Genomic DNA, 13,952 nt, shown 5'->3' on the forward strand with positions numbered 1-13,952 from the left:
TTGCGCTGATGTTAAATGACTCTTTTTGACATAATTCTTCCATCTCAATTATTCATCTGTATGATTGTATGTAGGAGACATCTTAGAGCGGCATGAATATTCTATGTAGGAGGTTTGAAATGAAGTGCTTCAAAAGCCGCCCTGCCGAAAAAGTTTGTTTACCACCGTGGGAGTACACGTGAGGGTCCCTGTCCGGAATTGAATTGGAGTGCGCTAATCGGCTGCAACCAGCTGTTGAAGCAGTTTGTCGTCGAAAGAAAATGACAGCTATGGGAAGTTAAGCTACGTACGACCACGCACAAATTCACAGGGCAGAATTTGGAAAGAGGAAATCAGAATATTTTCCATTTTCTGTAGTGCTTGACCTCATCAGGGTAACGGGTGCTCATCTTCCCACCACTGACTTCACGTTTGACAGTAAACCAGGAGATTGAAACAATAGCACCTCTGCTGGTCGTCATCAAGTCGCAAATTGAATTTAGCCTTGATTGCTTCAAGACGTGATGACTTTAAGACTGATAATCAATCATGAGGCCCATCCACACCACACCGCTAATCTACTCATATTTCTCAAAACGTTCACTCTGAATCTAAAGGAAACATAACTCAGCTTTATTTATATAGCGCTTTCACAACAGCTGCAGTACAATCAAAGCATTTTACAGAACACATGAGATGAAAGATTAACAATAGCACAAACAGAACACAATCTTTTTGTGCATTCCTACATTTGCTTTGTTGTTTGAGGCAGTTTTACTGTAGATGAAAGAGGAGCAATTCGAAGTTCCCTTTCACCAGAGATGTCATGATCACAGCATGCATGGTGTCACTCAAGACTGCTGCAAGCTAAGCTTGAAAGCAGAGACAAGCTTTGCTCTCCAACTTTTGGTCTTTGTCTGGTTTATATGTGAATAAAGTTTTTGACTGCTGATTTGGTTTCACCAAATAAACTTTTTTAGATCAAAAGGCGCACTTAAAAGTCTTACATTTTCTCCTTATATTGTGGCACAACTTGTGTGTGTAACGAGTTCCAATTTCTGTAAATTTCTATGTGTGCTCTCTGGTTGACTGACAGAGCGTTTCCTGGCAACATGTTGCTTAAATAGACAAAAGGCAGACGTAACTGAGGACGCTAATGGAGGAAGGCATGCCCCCAGTAGGTAAAGGTATACTGTATAGTGCTGGAAATGAATTCGGAGCTTGCCATCATTTCAGCCGTTGGACATCGGTGTAAACTGGGCGTTCAGAGTGAAGTTGCAAGCGACATGCTAACGATGAATAACAAACGGCGAAAATAGCTTTACTAAGCCTGGGAGGCAGCGTCGGGCGAGTAAATCACAATTTGTGAATGGATTGTTGATGCGTGGGCTAACGAGTCTGCGTGCACTTTTGTTCGAGCATTTGCACAAGCTAGCAACTAGACTGACTGAGAATGAAGACAGGGATTCAATACTTCAATAAATTACAACTGAACTCAGTTCTGCTCCCGCTGCCTTTTTAAAACATATACGCTAGCATGTATGCTCGCTACCGTATGTTTGAAGCGAGCGTATGTTTTACCATTCCTGCACCCAATAATACGGTGAACCTTATGGATGTGTTAAATCCAGACATAGCACCTTTAAGTGAGACAACGCCTTTTAACATGGTCGCAAAAACAGTAAGTTTGAAAGTAAACAAGTAAATAGCGACAAGAACCTCAATAATATCAATCAGCAAATAACGTACAATGCGGCTTTCACAATTTTCTTAAAATTGCCATTTACGGCCATAGGGTGGGCCTAGTAGTGAGTTGCGGGGTTATAACCTAGGTTCTGAACTTCCTGTGTGGAGTTTTGTCAAGTGGTTTTTGATCCATTTCTAATCTGTAGACATACAGTATATTCTACTTAAACTAATTTTATTTTGTGCAACCACTTCACAAAATAAAATTGAGTAAATTCAACTCATCATATTTTTTCAGTGTATGTATGCCTTTTTGTTGGCAGGCCGGCAGCCCAGGTTTTGCCTCCCCTCTCGCCCAATGTCAACTAGGATAAGATGCAGCGACAATTGGAAACGAACAAAACGACATGCTTGTCTAACCATTAACATCACATTGTCAAAGAACGGCAAGCATTTTCAACACCTCAGATCGGTCCAAAATGTGTAGAAATAACCACACGTCTGATCAACAGTATGGATAATAGCATTTACCAAATTGTGACATAGAAGGCTTCGTCCCGATGCGACTGCTATGTTTACTCCTGTGAATCAGATCAAATCAAATGGTATTTATATAGCACACAAATTGCTGATGTCAGTCATCTTTTCCTGCTGTCTCCTCCCATCACCAGGGCCAGAGGGCTGCAACCTGTTTATTTATCACCTGCCCCAGGAATTCGGTGACGCCGAGCTCATGCAAATGTTTCTCCCCTTTGGCAACGTCATCTCGGCAAAAGTCTTCGTGGACAGAGCGACCAATCAGAGCAAATGTTTCGGTGAGTTCAAAAATCAACAGAGGGAGGTGATGCGGGAGTCTTGGGGGAAACAGTAAAGTAATTATGCGGTTGTGTTTTGAAATCTCCTCATGCCTCTTGTTGCTTTCCTGCAATTAGCATTTTCCTTTTTTTTTTTTCTTAATTCAAACTGTCTATCCTAATCAAGCTGCAATTAACATTTTAAAAGTGGTGTTTCAAGCCACCAAGCAAGGGGGATCGGGGGAGGACATCTCGTTATCAATCGACCCTAAGCGAAGGTGAACGCAACGATGGGGAGGAAGCCGAACATCAACACTTGGAGCCAAAATAAGGAGCCCTGTCATGTGTTATAAATGCTGTCCTAAAGGGCAATTTAATTTTTAACGAACCATGCTAAGGCAGTAAACACGCATTTGTAGACAATCTGATCGAATTAAGTTTGATTATGGATATTGAAGACTATTAATCAGCTACTGGTGATTTACATTCTGTTTTTACAAAGACATAGCTAATGTCCCATTGAAAATGAGTCAATTCCCTTTACTTGGACATCTGACAACATGTGGTCGGAGTAGAAAACTAAAATAAAATCTCTGTCTTGCATTAATACTTGGGGTTGTGAGTACTTGAGGAGTATCTTTTAAGAAGAACTTGATAAAAAATATATTTAAAAAGTAATCAATTCATTGTTTGTTAATCTGAGAACTGAGCTCAAATGCTAATCTCTTTTATAGTAACTGACATTTGATCACGAGGTAACAGCAGAGATGCTTTCCTCCTGATAAGCTTGTGTCCCCTTCCAATATTTATTTAAAGAAAAATGACTGCATTCAGCATTAGAATTAGCGTCCACACTTCCATGCCAATTCCATCCCACTTGGCCCACTTCCCCCACAGCAACCAGTTCATCTGGTGGAGCTGGTGCAGGTGGACTCCACAAGCTTAAAGAGATAATAATAGACTGTTGTGGACCTTGCTGTTGATTCAGTTGGACAGCCGCACCCAGGAGAGCGCACACGGAAGACTCCCGGCATTGGCTTTCTTTCAGCATCTCTTCCACGCGCTCGTCCATGAGATGCTCAGCCCGCTAACCCCTGCGTCCTTCTCAGGACAGAGAATCCTTTCCTCAGTCCGTTGCGCTGCGGGAGACGAAGTATGGCGGGGCACGGCAGTCTCGTTAAAATAATGTCAAAAAATAAAATAAAAACGGTTCGTTACTTTGCGCTTTGCGAAGTTATTCATGTTGACAGACTGGAGGCTAAGCTATGAACAAAGTATGTAGAAGACTGTGTCTGAAATAAATAAATAAATACACAGGGTTTTCAAGAATGTTTCCGCTTAACACGGAGTGGTTAAAGGGCAACATTTTAACATGAGTGGCTATTATGCTCAATGATGCACACGTCAGTATGAATAGTTAAGTGGGGTAGAAAGGTTTAAGAACACTGCAGAGATTGAGGCTTTCCAAGTATGCCTACAGGTATGCCTAGGTCTTCAACGCAGGAGCTGCAAAAAAATAAAATAAAAATCTTATATTTGAAAGTTTTTTTCCGTGAAAATTGTCTTGCCTCAACTACCGTATTTTCACGGCCATAAGGTGCACCGTATTACAAGGCGCCATCTCAGTTACGGGTGCTATTTCTGTATTTAACACTTACCGTATTTTTGGTACTCTAAGGCACATTTCAAATCCTTTAATTGGCTTAAAAATCAACAGTGAGCCTTATAATCAGGGTGTCAAATGGGGTGGAAATCAAGTTTGACTTCTTTGCTGTACTGGTTCGTTTCCCTTAATGCGCAGTAATGTGTCTTATAACCATGCACCCCAGATATTCTGATTTCCAAAATAGACCTGTTCATTGAGACGGCGCTTTGTGGTACGAAAAATATGATACATAAGTAAGGTATTACTATTATTATTGCTAGCCTATGTTTTTGAAAAGGCAGCGGGAGCAAAACAGGGCTTGGTTATACACTATTGAAGTATTTAACATGTCACAGGAATTTATCAATGCCCTTTCATGCTTCCTGCAACATCGATTCTCCAAATTCTGCAGCATCCTGAGATGCTGATTCCATTCAGAAACGCATTCCCAATCAAACCGCCCACATGCACCAAATCAGCCCCCAAACCGTCTTGTGAAAACAGCCAATTAAAGGATGTCCAGAAATCTTCCAGTAGCTTTAGACTTTCCGCCGTCCTCTAACAACACTTTGCCTCCTTCCTCCACAACTTCCTATCACCTCTTTTTTGGCATGAGGATGTTAATGTGAGGTATGGCGATTCATTAAATCCGGTTGGTAGGATCACAAGCGTGCGTGTGTGTAGAGTGTGGGATTTGGAAGGAGGGGGGGGGGATCACTGCCAACTGACAGGCCCTTGCCTGCTCCGTTTGTTTAAAAGGTTTGTAAAAGCAGCAGCCTTATCTCATCCGCACTGACAAAAGCCTGCCCTCTACCCCCAAATTAAATTGGACCCGGAGCAGTGCGATGAAATCAGCTGGCAGGCGGAAAATTCGTGCCGTCAATCACCGCCGTGTCTGATAAGAACGGGCACGGAGTCCCGGTGTGGAAACCTGTGCTCTTATTGCGCTGTGACACCCAGGTGATAACTCAGTGCTGCAGGCGTCTACATCGCGTAACCCCCCCGCCGCCGCCCCCACCACCCCGGATCACATCTCATCCCAACCTGGTGCCCTTTACTTCCCTGCACGCTTTGTCAGATACGTTGAACATTTACACGACAATAACGGATTTGCACACAAAATTGTCAAAACGATCCTCATTCACAAAATGGTGATCATGTGCGCACCGTGACAGCGGTTGCCAAAAATATTTAAGTTGAAAGGAAACACTAGTTAATGTAACTGTAATAAGTCAACTTTTCAACACAGAGGGCGTTCGGTTTACAACACTGACTATGCTTCTACGCAGTCAATGACACTTTCAAAACCTGAATATTGTCCATATTCTGGTTTTGAAAAGTTCTTGGCGTTAAGGAAATATTTGGAAGTGATACATCTCAAATGCTCTAAAATCAATCGTTAAGCTTTACCTCGATTGTTAGGGTAGGTTGCAGAGCGTCTTCGCCACATGTGTACGTTTTAGCGCTGCTGAGTGGCTATTTAAAAGCTCAAGCTAACAAATGACAAATCCTCGTTAAGATAGTATCTCAGAATTTTGGTCCAATTTGCAATGATGTTTGCAGACAATTTCGAATATGGTCAAACTACTCCGAACCCTGATAAAAAAAAAAAAAATGAAAAATTGCTACGCAAAACAAAAGCAAAGTTTTTATCCTAGATTAAAAATTATTTACGCTCGAGGCTAACTTGACTTCTGTTGGCAGCTCATTTGATTTGTATGCGGCATAACGGCCAAATGCTGCTTCACCATGTTTACTTTGAACTCTGGGCTCTTGTAACTGACCTGAGTCTGCAGACCTCCTAGCCCTACTGGGTTGATATTCGATCAGCATTTGTTGAACGCATTCAGGAACCAAACCATTCAGTGATTCATACACCAGTAGCAGAATTTTAAAATTTGTCCTACAGCTATTTGGGAGTCAGTGTATAGCTTTTAACACTGGAGTCATAAATTCTGATCGCTTTGTTCTACTCTGCATAAAATTTGCATCCAGATGATTATATTTCACGCAACCACTTGACGAAATAAGATTGAGTAAATTCAACAAAAAACTTTTCTCGGTGTGACCACGAAAGCGTATGGTCTGAGCTCCTGCTTCCGTGCCAGTGTCGTACGTTAGCCTTGCTAAATGCTTGTCCTCATTCGGCTCGCAGGTGAGCTGGAAGCGATCCCACTTGACTTTGTGGGAGGCCGGGCACACCCTGGAAATGTCGCCAGCTAGTCGAAAGACACATACAGTCACACTCTCATTCACACCTTTGGCCATTTCAAACTTGTTTTTGGACTTTAGAACCCATTCGGAATATGAACCACTTTGTGGTACACTCAAAATAGCAAACACTTCATGAAAGTGTCGTTCTATCGATGTTGGTCCTTGCAGATCTCCTATTTAATCTTTTCACACCTTTTTATTTATTTTTTGGTGCTCACTAGCACAGTTCCACTTTTGAGTTTCTAATGGCGCCTCATGTTTGATTGTATTATCTGCCTTATTAGCCTTTGTGCTATTTTATGTAATCTCCTCTTCATTCCCAGATTTTCAATTAATGTGCTGAAAAGACAAAACAAAGAGCTATTGTCATCTCATTGTAAAGAGTTAAAAGGGGCCTCCTTTCAAACGCTCTCTCATCTGGTCTTCCTCCCGTCGACCCCCTCTCCATCCCTGCCAATATTCCTTTTTCTTTCACTTTCCCATTCCCTTTTGTCGTCCCCCCCCACCCGCCCCTCTGTGTTCTCGTCTCAGGCTTTGTGAGTTTTGATAACCCGTCTAGCGCCCAAGCCGCCATCCAGGCCATGAACGGCTTTCAAATAGGCATGAAGAGGCTGAAGGTGCAGCTAAAGCGGCCAAAGGACGCCAACCGACCTTACTGACTAGTCTACAGTCCTGATCAAGGTATGGTGACAGCTGGTTAAACTTGTCATCTGAGGTGTCATGCAAATATCAACAGTGTTGTACAACAGCACACTTAGTACGCGAATAAAAACCTCAAAATCAAAATAAATGATAAACAATGCCCCCCCTCCCAAGAGAGAGTAAATGTGTGGATTTTGCTCTCTCAAAAGAAGGTTGGAATCCCATTAGCAACTGCAGGATGTGCCAGTGTGAAATTGATGACATCATCAATACCCAACTGTGCATAATTACCTGACAACTGGAGACAGTGTTCACGATCAATGCGACTTGTAGAGCGGACAAATCCACAAAAGCCGACAGCCCGCGGAGAACGTGTAGGGTAATGGAAAGACAGCTTACAGCAACTTGGGCCGCGGTGCTGTTGAAGCGGGATGTTTGCAGAAGTTGCAAATCGTTTAGCATTTCGTCCCCCTTTTAAAATAAACTGACATTTTTTTGTGTGGCAACCGATTTCAAAGCTAAAACTTTTTGCATACAGTATGTTCTGAACTATAAGGCGCAGCGTTCAATTTTGAGAACATTTAAATTTTAATTGTGCCTTATAGAAAGTTTTATGATGTATCCGGGTTCATAACGGCTTTCAGGAAAGTAGCTCATGACAAGAATGAATCTGACAATCTTGTCCTAAATAATTACTCAGTTGTAAATTTTGCACCTTCCCCGAATGGACACCTAGCCGAAAATGTCACATCATAAGCCTAATAGAGACCTGATTCAAAACTTCACACCTTACCCAAAATATCTTTCTCCTGTGTGACAGCTGGTCACTCATGCAGATCCTTACTGTTATTAAAATGCTGCTCATTATTTGTAATAGACACTTGGTTCAAAATTGTGTTACTTAGCCCGAGTCGATACGGCGGCCAAAAACTTATTTCTCATGGACAGTTGGCACAAAATGGCTTGTCCTACTCCTCACAGGCACTTGGATCAAAATTTAACTTATCGAATAGACACCCAGTTTAAAATGGCTCTTTCTAAAATCCATTTCAACATTCAGCTAACTTTATCAGACTTTTGCAGGAACTGCTGGATTTCCGGCCGTCCACACCATCTACATAATAATGGAAAAAAAATATATAATCAAACTTCAACGTTGTTTTCCTTTGGTTGAAAAATAAATAGAAATAAACTTTCATATGATGATAAATTTGAAGTCCCATTGTATTCCTCTCCGATACATAATTTTGTTTGGTGAAAGTTTAATTATAAAAAAAAAAAAAAAGATCAAGCAGTGTTCTCCACTACCGGTAAGAAGCTACTCAAATTGTGTTTCTGTGCAGGAAAGATAAACTTAATGCAAAAAACTAAAAGAACTAAAAAGAAACAAGTGCAGCCCTCACTGTGTGGCCGACCTCATCGCAAACAATGCAAGGCAAATCCAATTACTGCAGACAGGAGGCTTTTTGAAATATGCATTTCTGCCTTCAGGGTTATCTTTGTGCATATACGAAAAGGGAAAAAAAACATCAATTCATCCTTTTCAGACCACAAGTTGTCTGGGAATCTGTCCTCAGCACCACAAAAAGAAGCAAGAAATGACTTTCTATGGTGGGGCGCTGATAATTATGTCGTTTCTTTTTAACATGTCAATCCTGTTGTTTTTGTTTACCCAATCATTGTGGTGCGTCGCAATAACAACAAGAAAAGTGAGTGCAATGTGACAGAAGGACCATCACAATTTGCGTGTATGTGTCTCCTCCTTTTCCACCAACCTGGCAACCCAATTGGCCAATTACAGTGTGAGATGCCCTTGCTTCACTATAGCCACGCCTGAGGCCAGCCAAGTTGGCGCAGTTGTAAGTTGGCGCCATGGTGTCATTTGACTTGTGATGACATCATGTGGTGGGAGTGTGACTGCGTTGCGTGACGTGAGCGTTGATTAAACATCGGCGGCTTGTGGAGTGCAGTGCAACTGACGACTTTCTTGGCTTGTAGCTGTTGACCATGTCCAAATGTGGCCTTCTTGAAATCTTTTATGCTGCAGAATAGTGTGATGCTTTGTGACGCTTTGACTTTATTCCTGTGGGATTTGTGTATACAGCGGAACCCCCAAAATTGAGCTCCATCTGTCCCATGATCCTGGTTAAGTTCCAAATAGGAATTAATGTACCGTCAAGTGAATGAAATTGTCGTAGGTTCATAGAAGCTTTATTAATTGTACGGACCATGACGTTTGAAAATTCTAATTTAACACATTTAAAATAAAGTTAATTTATTCATTTATTCCGCACAATCAATGTTAAATGTTCAAATGATTCTTCAAATAACTCATTAAAGTGTATGACAAAATTAGTTACCCGTTATACTTTTTTTAAGGAGTATAAGAACAAATAATACGATTACAATGATTACTTTGGTAAAAATGAAAGGAAAAAGATGCAGAAAACTCAGTATTTTGGTGAGTTGGGTTCGCCCACTAACAGGGACAGATTAAAAAAAAATAAAAATTAAAGAAAAAAAAAAAGAAAGCAGAATTTTGTCATTCTGACGGTCAAAAACAAAATGGAATAAAATTAAGAAAATAAAAATGAAAATCTTATCTGGGTCGTATTTGCCTGCAGAGTGAACGGCGGACGAGACTTGGTCGTTTTAAAGTCGAAACGGACCCGGTCGAGTACCGCGTAACCCGAAGACTGCCTGTAATGTTAGACACAGTACTGCCACCCAGTGGCATTTTTTATAGGTATCAACTAAATACATATGCACGAGATTAATTGACAACAATCACATTATTATGCTACAGACAGATCTAAATTGATTATCTATATTTAGATTTGACATATGACAATTAAAATAATAAAATATTTGAAAATAAAACAAATTTTATTGTGAAAATATACCACAGGTCGATGAAAAATAGATTCCATTATTTTTTTCCAGGAATATGGGGGAAAAAAAGTCGTTTAAGTTGTACGTAATGTTGATGTTGCACATGGGGCAGAAAATTGACTGGCAATATATTACGATAAAAAGAAAATAGAAAGTATGTATGTGGTAATACAATTAATTTAATCTTTAATTGTCATCATTTAGAACAAAATAGTCTGAGGTGCCATTTCTCATTGCAATTCCTGGTACTAAAAAAAGGCCAATCACATAAAAATAATTTAGACAAGATTCAGACAGTGTCCAACCGACTTTTGAGCTGTTCAATATTGGAGGTTCCACTGTATTTATTGATGTTCCCTTTTCTCACCATTTCCTCACGTTCACAGTGTTTCCTCAAGCCAGCTATTATTTGTGTTTTTATTTGACAGTCTTTGCAAAAAGGACCTTTTTCCAAACGCAATCAACAGCAGTTTAGCGGAGAGGTGGGCCGACGCCGAGATGACCCTGCCGTGTTTGCTCGGCCAATTAAATCTCGCCGAGAGCGCGGGCAAATGTTGACACTCCACTTCTCTGTGGATTTCCATCTGCGCGGGCCTCGCTCATGGAAGATTGTTTTGTTTGCCCAACACCAGATTTACTTCTCATTTATTTATTTATGAGGCTGCAAACAGATTACACTGTGGCAACGGAGCAGCTAGCGGCACCGCCTAGCCGCTAGCATTAGCCCAAAAATATCACCACAATGCAGCTAGACTGAACAGATCCTGTTGGTAAAATGCAGATTCCATCATTTATTTAATTTTTTTTTATTATTTTAAGGAGGAGCGAGTATTGTTCATCTCTCGGCATCTTACTTGCTGAGAAAAAGGTCCTTTCTTTGCAATTTTGTGGTCTGGCCAGGTCAATCCTTGATAAGGAAAAGTCAATTTCAGTGAGAGTGTTCGCTCTCAAAGGCAGGTGACTCTGCCCTTCCTTTTGTCGAGCCAGATGCACCCCTGGGACAGTCTGCGATGGGTGGGGAGGGTCACCGCAGGCGCCTTTGTGGTTCTGAGTACACCTCTTAACATTGGAGGAACCTTTTATGGAGGTGTCTATGAAATGTGGCCGAGTGAGGTGCAGGATTCGGCAACAAATGCAGTTGAAGCGTAAAGATCAAACACAATCCACTGCTGATGCTGTTCCAACTGCGGCTTGTTTGAGTTTTGAAGCAATGCCAATTGCAAGTGGTGTGAATTGGAAAAAAAAGTTTTTTGAAGTCAAACTTTTGCCTCGGTTGAAAATAAATAAATTGGTAGTGAAACTTTTGCCGTCGTAAAAGCCTTCTTAACAGGGTGACAATATGTTTTATGGCAAGACATCTCCAATTTCTTAACATGTAATTTTGTATTCCGTAAGGAACCCAAAAATATTGTTTCCATTTGTCTTTTTTTTTTAAGGATAAAGCAATCCATAGCGTATTGAGAGAGAGCCTGCCATGCCTAGTAAAAAATTAAATAAATAAAAATTAAAAAAAGACTAATTCCTGCCTGCTGTAGAATGTGTGAAATTTCCTGTATTAATACTTAAAATTCAAACACCACAAACTACAATCCGAAATATTTGAATATGACTAAACTCACCTCAGGACATTATAACCGTAATATTAAAAAAAATAAATAAATACTCGATTTCAGAACAACTGCATAGGAATTGTGTGTGCACATGGATCCATAACTTCCACTAAAAAAACTTCTTGACATACTAAGATTGAATCTCAGTTGCGATACGTCTTTGACACCAATTTATTTGTTGACAGGGTTTAGGCAGCTTCTCGTGGAAACTTTTGGGTTTCAAACAAAGCACACCAAGAGCAACAAGAGGCTCTATTTTTGGGAATAGCCTAACTCTTAATGGCGTGAATCTAATTTCACAGACGAGTGCAAGTCTGCGCCAGTCTGAGAGTGGTCACTGCCAACTTAATGACCAATCAAAGTAGACCCTCTCATTCCCGTTCAATGTCCAGCGCTAGTCACAAACTAGAGTCTCAATTTGGTGGAGTGCGCATCAGCACCGCGAGGTGGGCATTTGGCGCACTCCACCCACCGCTAACCGCCCGTGTGCCAAAAGCATTTCACAATATATGCTAACGTTTTGCATGACATCCTACAGAACCAACTTCAGAGGTTACACTGTGCGAACAAAAGACTAAAAAAAAATGTTGTTTTTTTTTTTTTTGGGGGGGGGGGGGGTAATATGTCACAATAACCCCCCAAAAATAAAAATAAATGCATGACAAGACGCATGCATACTAAGTTTAAATTCTGAACTGAACACTAAATTTCGGTTGCACTGTACCAACAAGGTTTTCGAACTGCAATGTTTTCCCACCGTTGAATAGAAAGTAAAAATAAAACGCTATTGAAGCCATTGATCTTGTGCTCCGGTAGACGTACAGCTCGAGTCAGTTGTTGCTTCCAAACCAGAATCCGTAATCAGAACCGTTGGCCGTGTGTATGCTCCTAATGGCTGGCCTCGATTTGACTAACATCTAAAAAGCAGATCTATTATGGAACGATAACAAGCTCATTTTACAGGAGGCGGACGGTAGAACAAAGAGTGTCTGGCGGTGGGTTCGCATCGGCGAGTCGCGGCCTTTCATGTTCGCTCTTTCGAAGAGCAATTTGCTGTGATAGCTCAGCCTTTCTTCACCCACATCATAGCTCCTAACATATTAAAGATAAACTCCATCTTTTATGTCCAAATCTCCGTCGCATGGATACATTTATCTGTAATGCGTCAACACAAAGGCAGGGCTGTTTCTCCTGGGCTCGCTCTCGTTTGGGTGCTTAGCTGTCATTCTATGAAATGTTTTGTTCCTAGTTTTTGCCAACAAAAAACTGAAATAAGTCAAAAGCAATACCAAATGCATCAAGGGCATCACGAATTAGCAATGAGAAAAAAAATGGTTGAAAATAACCAAGAAGTTGATACAACTTTTGCAACCTGAAGAGGTTTGGATTGGGTATTTTTCAAACTTGGTTGGGTCCTTTGTAGGCCAGCATAGAAAGTAAATTTGGTTGAAAATTTACATCTTACAATCTTCTACACCACTTAGCGTCTTTTGTGTCATGGGTAACTAGAGCCAACCCATCTAACTCGGATTTTTGCCAAATTATTTTCCAGCGACATAGGAGGACATCTGTCAAAGTTTAAAGAAGATAAGATGACTTCATGTTTGTCAGTGCGCTAATACGGAACAGTTTTCTAAGCATGCCAACTTTTGAAGTAACCCACGTGCGGCACCTTGTTAGATTTAATTGCGTTTGATCTCTTGCTAAACCAACCTGCTTTAGAAACAAATGCTGTACCTCCTCTTCACATTGATTTGAAAACACCCGATCGTTGTAATAAACCAAGTGCTGTCAACTTTGGACAATGACCCCACGAAATGGCTACATTAAACATGACACTTATGCAGTTTTGAATGTAACATATCAATTGAAAGCTGTTCTTTGCATAAACGTTTAAGGTGGACATCCATTGTTACCAGCAAAGAGATATATGAACTGTCTGAAAATGGCCAATTTTATACAGCATGTCCTTTGTCAAATACAAGGGACATTCTGAATATATTTTAAATAAAATATTTTGAATGGGGATGCTCTTTCTCAGAATGTTCTGATCTCTTGTTTAGAAATAGCACAAACAAAATAGAGCTCAATTTCCTCTGTAGACATAGTGTTATTCTTCTGAAAGGAAACTAGCTGAGACTGAAATAAGAGCAGTTAGTTTTTGACTTAATGAGAGAAGCAAGTGAGAGCAAGTGAGCAAAACTCGAAGTGGGCAAAAACACATAAGCCATTCGTATGGCTGTGTGAAGAAGCAATTGAGAGCCAAAATAAGCATCTTGGGTTGCGTTTAATTCAAGCAAAGGTATGAAGTGCAATAAATGCAGCCATCTCTACAATGCGACCCCGGTCCGAGCTCATCTGTGAATTTGCCACGTGTGACAACGAGAGTCTGAGAAAGGTTCCTATACAGTGTGTAACTATAGCTGCGTTTGTCGTTTTTAGGGCTTCATTTCATGGCTTTTTATCAGGTGTGTTTTGTAGTCGGGGAAA

At 40.7% G+C, this 13,952-nt stretch overlaps 1 protein-coding gene across 8 annotated transcripts in view; it reads left to right on the forward strand.

The window, feature by feature from the left end:
- The window catches only part of celf6 (CUGBP Elav-like family member 6), a 174,315-nt gene that overhangs the window by 151,996 nt on the left and 8,367 nt on the right, over window positions 1–13,952 (forward strand). For all 8 annotated transcript variants that reach the window (XM_088297173.1, XM_088297177.1, XM_088297175.1 and 5 more), the window contains exons 11-12: window positions 2,337–2,480; window positions 6,850–6,999. In XM_088297173.1, coding sequence (XP_088153299.1) covers window positions 2,337–2,480; window positions 6,850–6,977 — 272 coding nt within the window. In that variant the 3' untranslated portion in view covers window positions 6,978–6,999. The remainder of the gene's footprint in view (window positions 1–2,336; window positions 2,481–6,849; window positions 7,000–13,952) is intronic.

Source organism: Idiotropiscis lumnitzeri, chromosome 5, assembly GCF_059441095.1.
Source record: "Idiotropiscis lumnitzeri isolate Australia: NSW breed Sydney's pygmy pipehorse chromosome 5, RoL_Ilum_1.0, whole genome shotgun sequence".
Taxonomy (NCBI): Eukaryota; Metazoa; Chordata; class Actinopteri; order Syngnathiformes; family Syngnathidae; genus Idiotropiscis; species Idiotropiscis lumnitzeri.